The sequence below is a fragment of the Molossus molossus genome, unplaced genomic scaffold, assembly GCF_014108415.1.
Source record: "Molossus molossus isolate mMolMol1 unplaced genomic scaffold, mMolMol1.p scaffold_m16_p_5, whole genome shotgun sequence".
Classification (NCBI taxonomy): Eukaryota; Metazoa; Chordata; class Mammalia; order Chiroptera; family Molossidae; genus Molossus; species Molossus molossus.
The window spans coordinates 48569443-48590157 of NW_023425388.1; the positions used below are offsets into that span (position 1 = coordinate 48569443).

At 38.3% G+C, this 20715-nt stretch overlaps 1 protein-coding gene across 1 annotated transcript in view; it reads left to right on the forward strand.

Annotated features, from left to right (window-relative positions):
* The window catches only part of KLHL24 (kelch like family member 24), a 37076-nt gene extending 33919 nt beyond the window's left edge, over positions 1 to 3157 (forward strand). Inside the window, exon 8 of the mRNA XM_036243081.1 lies at positions 2781 to 3157. Within this exon, the coding sequence (XP_036098974.1) occupies positions 2781 to 2981 (201 nt within the window). The 3' untranslated portion in view covers positions 2982 to 3157. The remainder of the gene's footprint in view (positions 1 to 2780) is intronic.
* Positions 3158 to 20715: the final 17558 nt, after the last annotated feature.

Here is a 20715-nt window from a genome sequence, read left to right on the forward strand (position 1 = left end):
ATGGGTATAAATGTTTATTTCTATACTGAAATTCAGTCTTCTTGAGGATACTATTTTTTTTTAACTCATCTTTTATGTATCTTGCATTTATTGGTGCTCAGTAAATATTCATTAAATAAGTAAACAAATGATAGAGTGAAGCAATAGAGGGACCTAATTATAAGGCAGTCTTTTTTTTTAAGTATTGGATTTTTAAAATTCATTTTTAGAGCGAGAGGAAGGGGGAGAGAGAGATGGAGATGTGAGAGAGAAACATCGGTCAGTTGCCTCCCTCAAGCTCCCTGACTGGGGACCGAACCCATAATGATACCAGACCTTAGGAAGATAATTATCAGCATCTAGCATAATGCAGGGCATATACTGATTATTTTCTTAACTAAATGATTGAGAAAAAACAACAGGATACATATGACACATTTTCTGTGGTTAAACAATGAATTACATTGACCTCAGAAATTTCAGGGGGGAAAATTTAGATCAGTAATGTATTAAATCTATTATAACAAAGACAAAATCATGTGAGTTCAAGACTACTATTCTATATCAAATCTCTTGAAGCAGAAAATACTGAGATATCTGGGATTATCTCTTTTCCCTGGTCCATTCTTCTAGTACTTCTAAGTATTATCTATCTATACATTATTGAGAGGCAAATTTTGAACCATCTGTAAGTGTTTGCCTACCCTTTTAATGCTCATCAATGAAAAAAGATAAATCACCTAATTTCATGGTAGACAATTATTTGAGCTCAAGGCTACATTTTCTTAAATGCTTAAAATCCTGAATTATAAAAAAGAGCTGAAAAACTTAGCATTTTTTTTTTTTTGTAGTCCAAATGGACTGAGCCTTTGTCTCATCATTTTCATGCTTCTCGACTTTGCATAATTCCTAAAAGCCACAGGTTGCTATTTTAAACACTTTTGCACATTAATTTTTATCAGACATCTTTTTTTAAAAAGTGTGAGATTTTGTTTTAAGTCATTGATGATTTTATCTTCATTAGACCAGGTATTTAAAGTATCATTAAAGTTTAGAATAATAAATGAAAAGAAATCTGATTATTTTTCTTTGTTGCTGACATTTAAATTTAAGCATTATAAAAAAATAACAATTAAGGAGAGGGTTGTGGGATTTTTTTACACTATTAGGATTGTGTTTTATTTTAGCCTTAAAAAATAACTTCATGAATTGATAAATTATTGTTCGTACTAGCTGCCATTACTCTTATAATTTTTATACAGTGAAACAAACTGTATATCTGGTACAAATAATTTCCTGATATGAAAGAATAACTTTTTCAAGGTTGCTTGCTTCATTTAATTCTGAGCATTATCTGAAGTGATAATAATAATAAGATCCTATAACTATATAGTTTAAGTATCATCATCAAAGTGACTATAAGGTTTAACAATGTGACATAGCTTGTACTTGGAAATTAAGGATGATGTTTTTATTGTATTGAGATCTTTTAGAATTTATAGAAAGAGGTCATTGTATATTAGATGAAAAATGTTATAGTTTGGCACATAATTGGTACAATTAATTCATGGATAAGGTATTCTGGATGAAAGTTTGTCATTTGCTAATGATAAACAGTCAAGTCGTTCTGAGTATATATGAACTTTAATGTAGGTATTTTTAAGTACTCACTAATTCTTTTAGATCTAAAGATACTATCTTCTATTATATAAGTCCACCAAGATTTCATTTTTTCCTGCAAGAGCAAAATTTGTATATGTGCAACAGATCTGGTCAAGTGAAAAATGTTTATTGCTCTCATTGGTAGAATCCATCTCCTTGTTGGTTATGTGGAAATAGGATACTAACATGCAGTAACTTTACCAATTAAAGTAAAATGTAAATAGAAGAATATTCAACCTGCAGCATAACCAGTTTCATGCAACAGTGAGACAATTTTAGTATAATTTCTTTCTTTGAAGAATCACTGTCATCCTTGCAAGAATATTTGTTTTATATAATAATTATATTATTGACAGAGAAGAGTATAGTTTAGCTAAGAACCCCATTATGTTCTGTAAAATGTTATTTGGGGAGTTTCTATGTCCCAGCCAAGGCCCCTTATAACAGTGCGTGGTTAATTTCATTATAAGTCTTCCTGTCATTCATTTAACTTGTGGGTAATGAATAATGATGTTCCTCATCCTTGATCATATCATAGCCACTTTCTATAATAAAGAACCTTTCTTTAGCCCTGGCCGGTTTGGCTCAGTGTTAGAGCGTTGGCCTGCAGTCCAGAGAGACCCAGGTTCGGTTCCCGCTAAGGGCATGTACCTCGGTTACAGTTTGTCCCCAGCCCTGGTTAGGTCGTGCAGGTGGCAGCCCCTCAATGTGTCCCTTTCACGTCGATGTTTCTCTCTCTCTCTCTACCTCCCACTCTATCTGAACAAAAAAGGGAAAAATGTCCTCGGGTGAGGATAGAAAAAAAGAAGAAGAACCTTCCTTTAATAAGAGAAGCGAGCCAAGCTCTTCAAAGATGTTTCTTTCAATTATCATTAAGTTAAAACCCTTCTCTCAGTCCTCCACTCTCACTTCATCCCCCACAACTTGGCCCCAATTACTAACATATTTTATCTTAACACCCACTTCACCCATGTAAAATTAGCACTCACACATAGAGCAGGAGGTAGGCCAAAGGTAGCTTATTTCATGTCTCCTTTTATTGACTTGTTAAAGCATGTCTTATTTTACTTTTTACCTTGCTACCAAATCTCTTACTGTCAACAATTAATTTTTTTTTTTTTATGTATTTGGTGAAACAGGAAAACTGTGGTATGTCTGTGTGTAATGGTAAAATATATATCCTGGGTGGAAGACGGGAAAATGGAGAAGCCACAGACACTATTCTCTGTTACGATCCTGCAACGAGCATCATCACAGGGGTAGCTGCAATGCCCAGGCCAGTGTCCTATCATGGCTGTGTGACTATCCATAGATACAATGAGAAATGCTTTAAGCTCTAAAGCCAGGATACTTCATCCAAGAAGCCACACCAATCCAAGAGAGAGGCTTTAAAAGCTCCAGAGTGGGAACTTGGCGTATCTCCTTTGTGCCATATGCACAAAAAGTAAAAATAATTGTTGCCTTTCTCCCCCAAATACTCATCTTTCAAACTGTAATAAAGCCTTTCCATTAATTGGAAAACAAAAAGGGTTTTGGTGGTTGTTGAAGGTAATAGCGGTGTTCCTTGGACTTTGAAAATGTACCTTTGTAAATGTTTGTGAGAAACCTATGTGGAATAGGAAATAATGTCTGTCTGTATACCTTTTAGGAATTTGTGAATGGTCTCTTCATTTACGTATGTTTATCTGCAAGACTGTATATTCCTTATTTTGTCATATGTGTATATAGAAAATTGCATGACAAAGGCTTCATTTAGGTTGAATCACGTAATGCTTAGAATGCACTCTGAGGAAAAATTAGTTTTAAAAATCTTTGTCACTAAAAATGTATCCAAACTGATTAATTTTATTGCAAAGTGTTTGTTTGTTTTTTTTTTGTCTGTGATTGATAAAAATGTAATAACAGCAATTTGAGTAAAATACTGAATTATGACTTCATTCTTAGAATCACTGTCTTATATTAAACATATTTTTGAGAAGAGGTTGGGTATGAGATAGAAAAGTAGATGCCATTAAAATGACAGGTTAATTTCTAAGAAAAAATTATTTAAGATCCATTGAAGGGAAAATGACACACTGTGGCTCTCAAAGTATTTATGTATCATCTCTAAAGCCTCTAAGGAAGCCTTTTCTTAAACCTGGCAAAGGAGTTGAAATCCATTTTGCAATACTATCTTGTGAAAAGCAGGGACAGATTTTCGCCCTAGCCCAGTAGGGTTTGACCTCATTAATATGGTGCTTTGGGTGAGGACCTCTTCCCTGGTTATCCTACTTTCATGTGAACAGCCAAAAATCTTGGGAGTCTCTACTATTAAGTTGCCTTGAAAGGATAAGCCAGGGACCACCTAACTCAGTGGGTCCATTTTTCTTTTAAAGTAACTATCCAAATAAACTAACAGCAGTAGTTGCAGTCTTCTAAGAGAAATCTTTCATTTGGTACTGTTGTGTAAACTATCGGTCAACATTCTCAAGCTTCTCTATAACAAATTGCCTTTGTCTAGATTTTTCAAGTCCAGTTTATAAAGCTTACTAGTTTTCAGAGATGAATTTAAATTTCTTTCTAAGGCAAATGGACTGTACAGCAAAAATGACTGTTGTTATTTCAGGGTGAATTGATATAATTTATAATATTTTAGGGATGTCCCAGGTAGCCTGCTATATTTCACCTTCCCAGGCACTGTTGTCATCTTACATTGTAATTAAAATACTCCTTGTCATAGGAGAGAGATGACACAAATATGTGATTATAGTATCACCACATTTCTATTAAAACCAAGATAGTAATAAAAACTTGACATTGAGACCTTGGCTGTGTGGCTCAGTTGGTTAGAGCATTGTCCTGATACAACAAGGTTGCAGGTTTGATCCCTGGTCAGGGCACATGAAAGAATCAACCAATGAATGCATGGATAAGTGGAACAAAAAATCAGTATTTCTCTCTCTCCCTTCTCTCTCCAAACTCAATCAATTTTTTTTAAACTTGACATTAATAAACTATTTTTTATGCTAAAATGGTAATAGATTTCAAATAGCATCAACTTGAATGCTTAGCTGGAATCTGAATTCTGAAGAAAACACTAAAAAACTTACAAATTTATAGGGACTTTTTGCCTTTCAAATCATAATTTTTAATGATATATATACCTTTTTGTGATAATTATCAGAGTAATTTAGAAAACAATTTTCTGTCATTTTAACTTGAAAGACAGTTGTATGTACTATTAGGATACTTGTTTTAATTTTTGAGTAAACATCTACTTTTGCATTATACCTTCTGTGTAGATAATGGAACCTATTTAGTTCAGAAATTCTTTGCAGTAAATGAGATAATGTATGAGAAAAGTGTAAATGCTGAGGATTATACAAATGATACTTATTACTTCATGTTTGTAAGACCATGCCCAATCATAAGTACAGACATTTCACATAAAAAGTATTTTCTCAAGGTAACTGTATTCTGGTACTTTTGTCGATTGCAAAAGTATATTAACTATTGTATTTTATTATTCATTTATTTTTAATATCCATGTGTTTATTGTAATAATGTGAAATGAAATTTAATAGAACAGCATTTGTTTAAACATAGCCCTCATACCAATATTGTTTAATTTTTTTTTCTCTACATAATTTAAAACAACATAAATTAAGTAGGGCACCAAGAACTTAGCTTGAATACTAGAAAATTTAAAAACTATTTTTAAAGTTACCCAAATGATATTTTTATTTCCTTTAATTATTTATCTTCATTTACTGAATCTTGGCAAATAATAGTATTAGCATTGATAAAATAAAAAAAGAATTTTAGGATATAATTAGTATATCAAAACATGTATCAACCAAATTGGTGTCAGATTATATTCATACTGTCATCACATAGTTGGTAGATTTTCTTTCGATAGGTAATGCTCATATAAGCCTTTGGTTTAATGTGTGTATGTATGTATGTAGATAGATCGTGTGGTCGGGTACACATATATATACAAACACCAAAAATTGTATCAGTTTGTAATGATCAGAAGAAAAGCACATAAGTTTAAAATTAATTGACCTTATTAAGTTACATTTCATAAGATTTTTTATTTGGGCATTTCTAGAATACTTTTTTACATTTGAAAGTACATCATGAGTATTAGTACAATGACTTGTATACAGTCCAAATCTATATAATACATACGGTTTTACAAGGTCAGAAAACAAATTTGAAGTGGAGATGCGTTTGCTAAACCCACTTAGTGGGAAAGGGAATTGAAGGGTATGTTTTGTGGATCAACAGAAGAATAGTTTGTTTTTTTATGAATTTTAATTCTTTTCTATGTGTTCTTATATGTGAGTGAACAGTAGAGTGGTCTAATTTTTACTACAGAAGACCTTCCTTTTCTACTCTAATCTTCCCACTGACTTTACTGCACAGGTATGAAATGGTAGCCTATTGGATTTTAAGTAAACTTTTTTTTTTTTTTCAAATGATTGAAATGTAGGTATTTACTTCATTTAAACCAGGTGTTAAGAAAAATGATGTAAACACTCAGGGAGGGTATTAAGTTATCATTTTTGCTTATTTGGGGTGAGGGGCGGTTAAAGTGCCACAACTAAGTAACCTTCAGCTCATGATTCTAGAGTAAATTTAATTTGATAAAGGGGCTTCACACATTACAGTGGTTGAACATTTGTTCTTTTATATTCAGGAAGATGAGAATGTTCTGTGGACTGATACATTTTTTCTTGGTGAATATGAATTTTTATGTAACTCCACTGTCAAATACTCTTTTTGAAACTCAGGAAAGACAAAGGTTCAATTATCCTACTTTTGTCAATATGCAAGCCAGGTGTGTTTGGTTTTTTTCCTGTTGTCTGGATATGGCAATAGATTTTTTTTTTAATTGCTGTGAGAGCCCATACACGAAAAGAGAGGGGTCGAGTTGTTTGTGTGTGCCTGCTGTGTCTTGAAATATATATGTGGAAAAGACATCTACTCCAGACTGTATTTTCAAAGAGGAAAGATTGCTATTTATGTGGTGCCACATGATAAGATAATGTCTATCCAAGGCTTCCTATGGACTGCCTTTATTTTAGTAAACTCAAGACACCAGTTAATCTCAACATAATTTTGGCCTTATTAGAATTTGTTGTACATTAAACCAGGTTTACATCAACTCATCCCATTATTCTTTTTAGTTAAATGGATTATATTCACCATATCATGTAACCAGAATGGGGCAATTTGGTTGACTTTTAAGGCTGTAGGTTTGACTAGCTAGCTATACTTATTGTCATATCTAATGCTAGGCACCAGAAACCACTTGAGCCAGGAGTGTGCATTGAGAATTCCAGAGACATTTTCATCATACTTCAAACATTTTTAAATGTTTTACATGAATGTTTTACATTTTGTGTGATTGCCTAGATATTAAATTTGCTTAGTGCTAAAGTTGGTCATCATAAATAATTTTTAACACAGCAGTAGTCATAACTTATTTTATATATTGTTCCAAAGAAAAGAATTTTAATGTTTTAAAAATAACTGCATCTGAATTTGTGCCTTAAGTTCTGCAGTGCTATTTCAACTTTTTTTCAATCTGAAGCTTACCTTAGAAAAATTTCATATTTGCTTCCTATACAGTAAGTAAATCTCTTAAATTTATTTTTTTCATTTCAGTCCTTCTTAAATTTTTAAATTAGCACCAACTGTGTGGTTGCTTGGCTGAATGAGAATGCTAAGAAAGGTTGTTGGGTGTTTGAAGTTTTATTATATTTTGTGGTTTGTTTGAGGTTTTTTTGTTGTTGTTTTGTTCTGATACCAAGGTGCTTTTTAAGATATTCAGAAAAAAACATCAATCTTGCATTGATTAATAAGCCCTTGTAAACATCATTTGCAATATCTACATCTAATGTCAAAAAGTAAATCTTATTTTTGTTTTATTACGTACCTTTCCCTCTGCAGACATTTTCCAATTAACTTTCTTAGAAAAGTTCACTCCTCCCTTTCCCATCACCCCTCCCATGGTTTCTTTATATAAATATTTGTTGAGAGTTTCTGGAGTTATCTGAGACAACACAATTACAGAGTTGAACAAAAGTATAATATGCTTTAGAACTTGTATAGACCTGTGGCGGCCAAATGTCATTTGCCTTTAGTTAGAGGATCTAGAGTGTTCACAGTGGAAAGAGAGAAAAAAGTCTTTCTACTTCTTTGTTCTCAATTCAGTTGTAGCACATTAATACTTATATGTTTTGTTTAAATATACTTTGTGCATAGTATTTTTTAAAAGTTGTATCGAATAAAATGTCTTTTAACCATTATTACTTGACTATATGGTTGTATTAAATTTTGTTTACCAAAAATTTGTTGTTCTGTTTTATTTTAAATATATCCAAGTGGTTGTGGGGGAAAGGGATGGGAGAAATACATATTAATATATGTGTATATTTATTGGTATGTTCATAAAGTAACTGGAAGAATTGCTTATATTTAGAAAACCATGGACAGTGGGTAAAGAATAGGAGCCTCTTGTACTTTAAATATTCTCTTTAAAAAGTCACCTGTGCCCTGGCCAGTTTGGCTCAGCAGTTAGAGCATCAGCCCATGGACCAGAGAGTCCCAGGTTTGGTTCCGGTCAAGGGCACATACCTTGGTTTCAGTTTGTCCCTGGCCCCAGTTGGGGTCATGTGGATGGCAATGTTCTCTCACATCATTGTTCTCTCTCTCTTCCTCCCTCCCGCTAAAATAAAATAAAATAAAATAAAATAAAATAAAATAAAATAAAATAAAATAAAATAAAATAAAAAGTCACCTTTATTTGGCCCTGGCCAGATAGCTCAGTTGTTTTGAGTGTCGTCCCAATACGCCAAGGTTGCAGATTTGATCCTTGGTTAGGGTGCATACAAGAAAACTCAACCAATGAATGCATAAATAAGTGGAACAACAAATCAATGCTTCGGTCTCCGTCTCTCTCTCTCTCTCTCTCTCTCTCTCTCTCTCTTTTCCTTCCCCTCCCTCCCTCCTTTCCTCTCTCTCTCTAAAATCAACCTTTTAAAAAATCACCTGTATTATATGGAATGACAGGGAAAAGGGCTGAACCTGCCTTCTGCTTCTCTACTGTTTATTAACTTAATGGAGACAGATAATCGAAAGGGTTGTTTTCCTCCTGATTAGATTGGGGTATTTTTAAGTTTTATGTATTTTATAATGTTTGACATCTTTGGGGGATCTTGCTGGCTGGAGAGAAACTGCCCCTCCCAGGATTAGTTAATTTCTAGACAGTAAACAACTTGTCAGTGAGCCACCCTTCATATATAAACCAAATAATCCTTTGCCTATACCTCCAAACCACCTCCTTTAACTTACACACTAAGCCAGTTTTCCCTGCTCTAAATCATCTAAGACATCTAAGAACAGCCCCTAGACCCCAAAGTCTACCACAATTATTCATCAGTTAAACTCACAAATCACTTGTTACGCAGAAGCCAGCCGAGGTCCAAGGAAACCTCAAGCAAATGGCTTGCTGATTCCAAAGAAATAACCCGGAGGACTGACAGAGAGGTGAGTTTATTAGGACATGCACATTGGGGGAGGCCAGCTCTGTTTTCTGAAACAGGCCTTCCCAGTACAGGGTGGTATGGAATAAGAGAACAAAGCATACAGGGCATGCAAGTGGGGGAACGTGGTCCCCTGCAAGCTGTGTGAGATCAAAATGCAAGCTGTTTACAACCCGGGCTCACATACAAGAACAGTTTCTGTTTGGCCATTTTTTTGACCTAGGAGCTGGCTAGGTTCCCAAGGTCTCACAGTTCACTTAGAGATGGATGGACTTCATCATATTCCCACAGGGTGGGAGGAGGAGTTGGAGCTTGGGAAGGGGCCCATGTTCTCACACACATCACTGGTTCATTTTTGTACCATGATACTATGCTTGACATAGAGGTGCTTAATGTTTTAGTGGATAAAAACACCAATTCAGGTTTTTATAGCTATACATCCTGTTCAAAATAGACCTTACACAGGATTTTTTTTAGTCTACGTTTGGTAAACATAATAATCCATATAAATGTATTATAACCAAAGTCCTAAAGAGGAATCGGTCCAGAATCAAGGCTTTGAGCACTCAGGTGTTTTTTAGTCAGAGAAAATGTGATAAAGGAGGCATCTTGTCCAAGTGGAAGGAGGAGAGAGGAGAGAAGATATGTATTCATTTACCACACACTCCCCATTCTACTGAGATTTGGTGGATGACATCAAAGATGGTAAGGCTTTATAGGAGTTCAGTGTCCCCAGGTGGGTAAACAGGAAACAAAACAAAACAGAAAGCAACCCTTCTCCAAGAAGCTTTCTAGCATGGTGTGGCAGCCATGGAAATGGGCCTGACTGAACCTCCAGGCACAGGGAGCATAACTGACCAATTAGTTTCAGCTGCTGGCTTTGAACTCCATCTTGCATTTGCGCTGAGGCCACATCTCTCACCAGCTGCTTCCAGCCAATTATAGCAGAAATACTAAGGCACACCAGTTCCTGGGAGACAGGTCTCTTCTGAGGGTGGTTTTGACTCCTGTCTGCTTTGTACAGCCTGCATTAGACTACATGGCAATGTAGGATGCTTCTATCCAGCCTTCTTTCCCTTTCTCCTTCACCTGCTTTTAGGATCTAATGGCTCTCTCAGCCTTCGCTGTCTCTCTTCCTCCAGGTTTTTCCTCCCAGGGCCTTTCCTTACATATATATATATTTTTTTAATCCTAATCTGAGGACATTCCTCCACTTTTTGTTCAGGTAGAGTGGGAGGGAGAGAGAGAAAGAGAAACATCAACATGAAAGGGACACATCAAGTGGCTGCCACCCGTAGGACCAACCAGGGCCGGGGACAAACTGCAACCGAGGTACGTGCCCTTAGCGGGAACCGAACTGGGGTCTCTCTGGACCACAGGCCGATGTTCTAACTGCTGAGCCAAGCTGGCCAGGGCTCCTTACATATTTTTATTAAAATCCATGAAGTTTGATTTCATTTTGGCATCTGCTTCTCAGAGGACCCAGGGCTAGTACACATGGCAACTTAAAAAAAAAATTGGGTGGGGGGGTAAATCATTGCCTTAATGATAACATTAGCTCTATGGAATAATCCACTAAACCCAGCTTTTTCTAAAAAAGTCCTAGTTGTTACACTTAGACTAGGCTTGGTCGCAACATAATGTGAAAGTAGGTTTTGCCCTGGCTGGGTAGCATTGTCCTGATGCACCATGATTGCAGATTCTGTCCATGGTCAAGGCATATGCAAGATCAGCCAAGGCGTGCACGGATGGGTGGAGCAACAAATCAATGTCTTTCTAAAATCAATAAATAAAAAATCTAAAAAAGAAAATAGATTTTGAAGTCAGAAATGTGTTCAAATGCCAACTTTGACATTTATTACCCATGTCTTTGGGCAAGATATTTAACCTTTCTGCCCTGGCTGATGTGGCTCAGTTGGTTGAGCATTGACCCACGCACCAAGAGGTCACCAGTTCTATTCCTGGTCAGGGCACATGCCCGGGTTTTGGGGTCGATCTCCAGTAAAGGGCCTGCATGAGGCAACCAATCAATATTTCTCACTCATTGATGTTTCTCTCCCTCTCTCTAAAATCAATAAAAACTTTTTTTTTTTTTAAAGATATTTAAGCCCTAGCCAATTTGGCTCAGTGGTTACAGCATCAGTCTGTGGACCAGAGGGTCTCAGGTTCAAGTCTCGGTCAAGGGCACGTACCTGGTTTGCAGGTTTTATCCCTGGCTCTGGTTGTGTCACCCAGGAGGCAACTAATCGATATGTCTCCCTCACATCAATGTTTCTCTCTCTTTCTCTCTCTCTCTCTCTCTCTCCCTTTCTCTCTCCCTCCCTTCCTCCCTTCTATTCTATCTAAAAATCAATGGAAAAATATCCTCTGGTGAGGATTAACAAAAAAAGAAAAAGAAAAAGAAAAAGAAAAAGGTATTTAACCTTTCTGAGCTTCAGTTTCCCCTCTTCCCACTTAGGCTTGTTGTGAGGATAAAATTAGAATGTAAAAGCACTTAGCACAGTACTTGACAGTGGTGCTTAATCAGGATTATAGTCATTAACAGCTTAAAATTTTCATTTGTTCATTTATTTGGCAAACATTGAAATTCTTAATGTGGATCCTGATGGGATTGCAATAATGAATGCGACAGTCCCTGTCCTCATAGACTGATGAGAGAAGCAGATATGTAAACAGATAGATTCTATGTAGTGTGATAGGGGAAGTTCTAGGCATTCCAGGTACTAAAAACTATGTAAATGGGAATAAAGAATCACTCCTTTTAGAGTAAAGAGATTTTATGGTCTCTTCTTTCCAATTATTGCCAAGCACTGGGCAAGATGCTACAGAATTAATACGTCAAATAAGTCTGGTCCTCCTCCAGAAGCTTTCTGTAGAGCGAGGAAATACATAACAACTGGGGAAGGGCTGCTGAGACATGAAAATCACATTACACTAATGTCTCAGTTCGTTGCATTTCCCACTTCTCAATTTGTGGTTTCCCTATTCCTACCATTCACAATGTTGTTTACTAGCAAATTTAACATCTGACCCATAATCTTGCTCTTTTATTTTGATTTTGTTACCAGACCAAAGTCTGTGTGCTCAACTTTCAAAAGGCCAAAACTTAAAATGTCAGGGTTTGAAGTAAAGAAAAGTTTAATGATGGAGAAGTCACCAACCAAGAAGATGGGAGAGTCAGTGGTGCCTCAAATCCATCTTGCTCGCTGGACTAGGTTAAGAGTTTTTAAGGGGCCAGGGGGGACGGATATGCAGAAGTGCTGGGGAGCAAGTTTTCACTGGAGGACCTTGGAACTTGGCCATTCATGGTAAAGGGGTGTCAACACCAGATTTTCCTGGACAACATCCCCTTGGCTTCTGAGAGGGTCCAGTGTTCAAGTTCCGGTTATGTACTATCCTTGGGTTCCATTGGGGTAGGGGGTGGGAAACACATGAAACTTTGGTTTCAAGCACAGCTGGAGGTCAAAGTTCTCTTGTCTGTTCATGCTCTGGCTGCATGTTGGTCTGCTGTCTCTGAAAAGCAAGTGAGTATCTCTTTGAACACGATAGGACCATTTTGAGCTGACTCTGCAGTTATAATTTCTGCCCTTATTCTGGGTCATTTTAGCATATAGGACCCAACCCTTTGCTCTAGCCTCCTATTATTTTGACCTCTAGTCAACAAAATTTCACCCCAACTCACTCCAGTAGCGCACAAGGCAAAGCCTTAGATTAGTTCATCATCCAGAATCACTCTTCCTATGAAACCTTAAACACCTTTCTGTCTTTGCCATAGCCTTCCTTTCCTTCCATCTCTTAGTCCATGATTTTCCTTGTGATCTTATCCAGATCTTCAATCTTCTAATATCTCTTTTAAGAAATGTTTTTTCTTTATTGATTATTAGAGAAGGGAGAGGGAGAGAGAGATGATGGCAACATCGATGAAAGAGAACATTGACTGGCCACCTCCTGCATACCCCCCACTGGGGATCTGGCCCACAACCTGGGCATGTGCCCTGACTGGGAATCGAACCAGCAACCTCTTGGCGCGTGGGTCTACGCTCAACCACTGAGCCACAGCAGCCAGGCTCTTCTAATATCTCTTTATGCAGGCCCCTGGCTTACCCAATATCCCTTCCCAGCCTACATTCCGTAATTACAGTATCATTCCAACCACCCTCACCAGCAGTCAAAATTTCCTCACCCCTTTGATCTCCCATTCCACTTACTTTCCTACTGCTGACATGTGTATCAACCCAATTGTTGGCCGCCTCTGCTCCTACTCTCAAGCTATTGAGAAACTAGTAGAGGAAAGCAATTAACTGAAAATTGATACTTCAAAAATGTTGTGATCTCCAACCTCAACAGGGCAAGATATTTTTGGCAAGCCTTCAATGTGTATCTACTCTCTCCTTTTCCCTTTATAACAGCTCACTCACCGTGCTCCAGGAATACTCCCCTGTCTTCTCTTGTTTTCAGCAGCTGATCTTTCCTTCTCCTTCGAAGATTGAAAGGGCATGAGGTAGAATCTCTCTCAACATCTTCCCTCCCATATTTATTTCCTACCCTCTCTCTTCTTCATGACTTAGGTGTGTCTTCTCCATCTAAACTCTGAATCCCCCTAATTTGGCATCTTAGGGATTTCCCTCTAGCTCCCTCTCTGATTTTCAACCTCTCTCTGTGAACATTTTCCCATAACCTCTACCATATTTAAAATACTTTCTGCAGCCCTAAAATTCCTTTCTAACTCCACCCACTTTTTAAAAAGTCTCTCTTTTGTCTTACTTCTTAATTCACTGCAATCTGGCTCCCATACACACACAGCTACAGAAATCACCCTTGCCAAGAGTACCAATTATATCTCAGTTGCTAAATCCAAAATTCTTGCCTTATTTAACTCCCTGCAAATTTGATGCTCCTGACTATATTTTTCCTACCTTGGCTATAGTTATACTTTTCCTTTTACTTCTCTTTTATGGGCTCTTCCTCATTCCTAAATCCTCAATCAGCTGGCTTTCCACCTTCATGGTTCCAGTTATGACTGTATTTGATGACTCCTAAATAAATCTTAGTCAAGACACTTGATACACACAACAATGGTCTTTAAGCAGAAATAATCTGGACAGAACATCCATGCCCATCCACCATAACTGCTAATGAATTCATCTTTACCTTATTTACTCCTTGATCAAAATACCTGGTAGAAACAATCAATTGGTTGACACTTTAGTTCGTATACCTGGCTGGCTGCTAAGGGCAAGGGAGAGAAATCTGATTTTTTTAGGGAGAGGAAAGCTTTGCTTCTTGTCAAAATAAATACAATATGGAATGCTCCAAATCTTGGGTAGGGAGGAATGCTTCTTGGGCTTATCCATCCCTGTGCCTTGGCTTCCTTCAGCTGAAATGCCTGGACTTTAGCTATCTCCCACATTCTCTGAGAGAGCTAGGATTCATTTCTTCAGTGCAGCTTTTGTGAACATCCTCTTTCCACCCCAGTCTGAGTTAGATAAGCTCTTGTGTACTCTGATGACCCACTTTATATACCTCTGTCAGCAAACTTTTCAATTTACTTGACTCTTTACCCCCCTTTCCAAGATTATGGACTCTTCAAAGTCAGGTAAGGTCCAAGAATCTCTAGCCCAAAATCCAATTCAGGGGAAAGGATTAGCTGGGGTAAAATGCCTTCGTGGATAGTTTTGGGAAGCTTGAGGTTGCTGGAAAGGGAAAGGAGACAGAAAATGGCTAGAAAGTAGAGTGCCAATGACAAATGGCTTATTCTGAATGTGCCTAGAACTGACAAGTCTCATCAATACTTCCTGGCATCTTACATAACAGATTGTGACTTTCCTTGACCTCATCATTAAGTTTTGGGTTTCTGTCTAAATTTAGATTCAGTAGCAACCTTCTCCTTATTTGAGTCCAGCTCAAATGCTACCTTATCTATGAAACCTCTCCTGAGTTACCAAATGGATTTGTCTTTCACACCTTGAGGGCAAGGACCAAGTCTGTCTTTTTATTCTAACTATCCCCAGCACCTGGCAAAATGCTGGGCACAGAGTAGGTAATGAATATTTCTTTGATTGATAATCACTGTGGGAAGCAGAAGGGATATATTGGGGGAGCGGGAGGAACAGGGACAATTATAAAGCCTCCAAAGTCCTTTAGAGATCCTTGGTTTGGTTCACAGCCACTTGTTATGCTAAGTGGAAGTCCTAATGGGTTGCTACCCAATCTTTTTTTCCTGACTTACTCTACCTAACCCCTACCAGTTCCCCTACCCCCACATCTACAATGATCCCCCGTTGCTAGCAACATGTATATAAGTGAGTTAATTAGATGATATTTGAATTATATCTCAGTAAAGCTGTGATATTTTTAAAACTTTATATAAACTTTTTTTCAAGAAATCCATCCTACTCAAAGTTGTCATTGAGATTGAACAAAGGTTCTTCCTTGTTTCCAGTGTGTAATTTTCATTCCTGAAGCCCAGAGACAGTAGGACTTTGCCTTGCTCAGCATTTCCTGGACAGGGATACAGACCTATGGACAGATGATTGCAATACTATGTGTGAAGATCTGTAATGGGGAGACAACTGGTACAGCAGAGCAAGCACAGATTTTGAAGTCAGATAGCCCTGGGTTTGAATCCCAGCTCTGCTACTACTGGCCTCCACTTCCTCTTTTATAAATTGTAGACAGTAATGACGACCCACAGGACTGTTGAAAAAAATAAAAGGAAAAACTGTCATCAAAGAATCTATCACAGCCCTGGCCGGTTTGGCTCAGTGGTTAGAGTGTCAACCTGTGGTCCAGAGAGACCCGGGTTGGGTTTCTGCTAAGGGCACGTACCTCGGTTGCACTTTGTCCCCGGTCCTGGTTGGGTTGTGTGGGTGGCAGCCACTCAATGTGTCCCTTTCATGTTGATGTTTCTCTCTCTCTCCCTCTCTTTCTCTCTTTCTCTCCCTCCCACTCTCTCTGAACAAAAAATGGAAAAATGTCCTCGGGTGAGGATAAAAAATTTTAAAAAAAGAATCTATCACAGTCCTTAGCACAAGGCTTTACACAACAATGCTTCTCACACTTTAGTAAGCACAAGAATCACCTGGGAATTCTGTTAAATTGCAGATTCTGGCTCAGTAGCTCTGAGGTGGGGCCTGAGATTGTGCATTTCTAGCAAGCTCCCAGGTGATGTCTTTAATGTTTGTTGAGGACCACAGTTTAAGTAGCACAACCCTGACGTGCTAAAGGGGTGTAGCAGAGAAAGCAGTAAATTAATTCAGAAGGCAGGCAGGCAGGTGCTTTCTTGAAGAATTGCAGTTACCAAGGAATGAGAAGAGGGACATGCATTCTAGGCCCCAGGTAGAGAATGAGTCAAGACCTTGACTTTGCATAAAAGTGGAAGGTGACTTTGGAAATAACAAGGAAGTGGTAAACAGTAGCCTGACATTGGGAAGGTGAATTGTAAATGATCTTAAACTTGATATTAATGAGTTTTCATTTTAGCCTAAGCCAGTGGTTCTTAGAATGTGGTCTGTTATCAGCGCCCTCCCCAAACTTATTAAAAATGCACATTTTAGGTACCACCCCAGACCTTCTTAATCAGAAAATCTGGAGGAAGGATTATCCAGCAATCTGTGTTTGAATAAGTCTTTCAAGTAATGCTAATGAACTGTAAAGTTTGAGAACCATAAGTCTTAGGCAATGGGGGCAGGGCACTGGGAGGTGTTTTAAATAGTAGAGTGCCAGCTCAGATCTGTGTTGTAGAAAGTTGACCCCTGCCACAGAGATGCATTAGAGAGGGAGAGTAGGAAGGCAGCACCACCAATTAGGAGGAGAGGGCAGAAAACCAGAGAGAGGGGTGGACCCTTGACCTAAGTCCAGGCCTGGTACCAAGACTCAATGCTATCATTAAACACCCAGTCTCCTGCCCCACCATTTTTTTAATGGGTTTTTTAAAATTGGTTTCCCTTTATTGATTTTAGAGAGAGAGGAAGGGAGAGGGAAAGAGAGAGATAGAAACACTGATGAGAGAGAACATTGACTGGCTGCCTCCTGCATGTCCCCCACTGGGGATTGGGCCCACAACATGGGCGTGTGCCCTGAATCAAATTGGTGACCTCTTGGTGCATGGGTTGATGCTCAGCCACCGAGCCACACTGGCCAGACTAATGCTTTTTATTGATTGATTTTTTTTAGAGAGAAATAAGAGGAGAGGGAGAGAGAGATAGAAACATCTATCGACTGCCTCCTGCACGCCCCCTACTGGGGAACAAGCCCGCAACCCAGGCATTCACCCTGACTGGGAATTGAACCAGAATCTCTCAGTCCATGGGATGATTTTCAATCCACTGAGCAACACCATTTGGGCCTGCCCCACCATTTTTTAACATGTTGGCTCATAATCTCATGGTTGAAGAATGGCTGCTGTTCCTTCAAGTATCACATCCAAATTCAAGGTAGGAAGAAAAAGACAGAGGGGCAATATCAGGACTAGCTACAACCCTCCACTTTCTTTGGGAGTCTCTCTTTTTATTCATTGAACTTGTGGTTTTATCTTTTTGGCTAGAATTGAGCCACATGGTCACTCCTGGCTGCGAGGGAGGGTAGGAAATTGGGTGTTTAACTTTCCACCTTCTATAGAAGAAAGTAGGGCAGGAAGGGTTGGGAATGATGTGAAGTCTGCCAAGCTGCTGTGTATGCCACGTCTAAAAGGAGAGTTATAAGAAGAGAGATGGGATGACAAAAACAGGAGAGGAGAGGCACACCTTCTTATCCCTATGTTGGTGCATAAATAAATCCTTTAGCCCTAGCCAGGTATCTCGGTTGGAACATTGTCCCAATGCACCAAGGTTGCGGTTAGGGTTGGAGCACATGCAGGAGTCAACCAATGAGTGCATGGATGAGTGGAACAGCAGACTGATGTTTCTCTTTTTCTCCTTTCCTCTCTCTAAAAATCTATTTTAAATCATTATAAATAAACAATCAAATAAATCCTTTATACAAAATATAAATATTGTACAAGCAGTATACAATTAAGGGTAAAAAAAAGTTTTCCCAGCTATCATACCACTTATTATTATTTTGTTGTTGTTGTTAATCCTCACTTGAGGATATTATTTCCATTGATTTTTAGAGAGAGTGGAAGGGAGGGAGAGAGAGAGAGAAATTGATTTGAGAAAGACACATCTATTGGTTGCCTCCCACAGGGCCAGGGATCAAACCTGCAACCTAGGTACGTGCCCTTCACCAGAAATTGAATCCACAAACCTTCAGTCCTCAGGCAGACGCTCTAACCAATGAGCCAAACCAGCCAGGGCTATTTTTGTTTTTTACTTTAAAACAGACTGACTGCGCCCGGCTGGTATGGCTCAGTGGTTGAGCATCTACCCACGCACCAAGAGGTCGCTGGTTTGATTCCCGGTCAGGGCACATGCCCAGGTTGTGGGCCAAATCTCCATTGGGGGGCATGCAGGAGGCGGCCAATTGATGTTCTGTCATTGATGTTTCTATCTCTCTCTCCCTCTCCCTTCCTCTCTCTCTCAAATCAATAAAGAAAAAAAGTTTTTTAAAAATTTAAAAATAAATAAATAAATAAATAAATAAATAAAACAGACTGACTGCATTTGACGCTATGAAGACCCAGAGTCATTCTATACAGAAACTCTCACTACTCAAATTCTCCTCTTAGTCTTATCTACAAAATGAATAGAAAGTAAAGCAGCAGGAAAAATTCCCTGACGGTTTCCCTTCCTTTTTTTTTTTTTTTTTATCCTCACCCGAGGATATTTTTCCATTTTTTGTACAGATAGAGTGGGAGGGAGAGAGAGGAAGGGGAGAGAGAGAGAAACATCGACGTGAAGGGACACATCGAGTGGCTGCCACCCGCACGACCAACCAGGGCCGGGGACAAACTGCAACCGAAGTACGTGCCCTTAGCGGGAACCGAACCCAGGTCTCTCTGTACCGCAGGCCGACGCTCTAACCGCTGAGCCAAACTGGCCAGGGCGGTTTCCCTTCCTTTTGTTCCCTTTACACTGTGAACAGTTCTTCTCCAGGTACATTTATTACTGTTCTGACATTATTGCTGCTCAGCTGGGGAACACCAAACCTGGATGGGTTTGCTCTGAATGTATGAATAAGGCATTTTACAAGCATAGAAGGAGAAACATAATGGTCATACAAAGTATGGTTTGGAGAATAAAAGTTATTACATACATGGTATGTCTTACTGCCAAGATCAGTTTATAAAAGATGTTCATCCCAATTAAAATCCTCTGTTTACTTACACTGGAGGAATCTGAGAATTTATTACAGGGGCAACATCCCACAATCTGCCATTGGGTGCCCCACTGTAAAGGTAGAATACGATTTCTAACATCAGGGTCAACAGGATAGTACTCTGAGCAGTAATTGATTTTTAAAACCTGATATATGCAACATTATTTGTTTTGGCTCAGTTTAGGCCACCAGAGGTCTCTTATTTTATTTGGGAATGAAGGCTATTTACAGTCAGGACTGTACCTCTTGACTAAGGGCATTCGGGGGCAATTCTATAACAGATGGGCCATTAACTAGGAAGCCAGGAAGAGATCATGATAAAAGATGGCAGAGGATAATACAAGTAAAATACCATCAAGGAAATTAAAGGATATAAAAAATTCTGTCAACGAATAAATAAGCTCAGCACTAGTGTCATTATTTATTTTTCATAACAGAGAACTGTAGTGTGGAAGTTCAATTAAAAACAATTAAATGAGCCCGGCTGGTGTTGCTCAGTGGTTGAGTGTTAACCCATGCACCAAGAGGACGCCAGTTCTATTGCCTGTCAGGGCACATGCCCAGGTTGTAGGCTTGATCTCCAGTGGGGGGCATGCAGGAGGTGGCCAATCAATGTTTCTCTCTCATCCATGTTTCTCTCTCTCTCCTTCTCTCCCTTCCTCTCTCTAAAATAAAAAAATTTAATTAATTAATTAGTTAATTAATTAAATAAAAATATCTCAGTATTGTATTAACTGGACACCTATAAGATGGTTACATATATGGGAAATGTAACCAAATTAAAATCAAAAGACTTCAGTTTTAAAAAATTTGACCTGAAAGTTTAAGTAGGACTATTTTTGTATGTTCCCCTTCTTACATTGTTCAAATTCCATCAGAAACAAGTCATATTACAGATAAAATTTTATATTTATTTTACCTTACCTTTACAAGAAATTTTCAGACATTTTTAGCCTATGCCCAGAGGCCTCTTTTTTTAAATATATATATATTTTTTTTATTATTGATTTTAGAGAGAGAGGAGGGGAGAGGGAGAGAGAGATGGAAAGATTGATGAGAGAGAAACATCAATTGGCTGCCTCCTGCATACCCTGTACTGGGGATGTGCCCTGACTGGGTATTGAACCAGGGACCACGCTCATCCAACTGAGCCACACTGGTCAGGGCCTCTTTTTTTTAAACAACTTTATTAATTCATGCTTTTGCTATGAACATTCCCGTAGAAATTTTGTGCAGACATAAGCTTTTGTTTCTGTCAGATATTTGCCTAGGAGTTAACTGC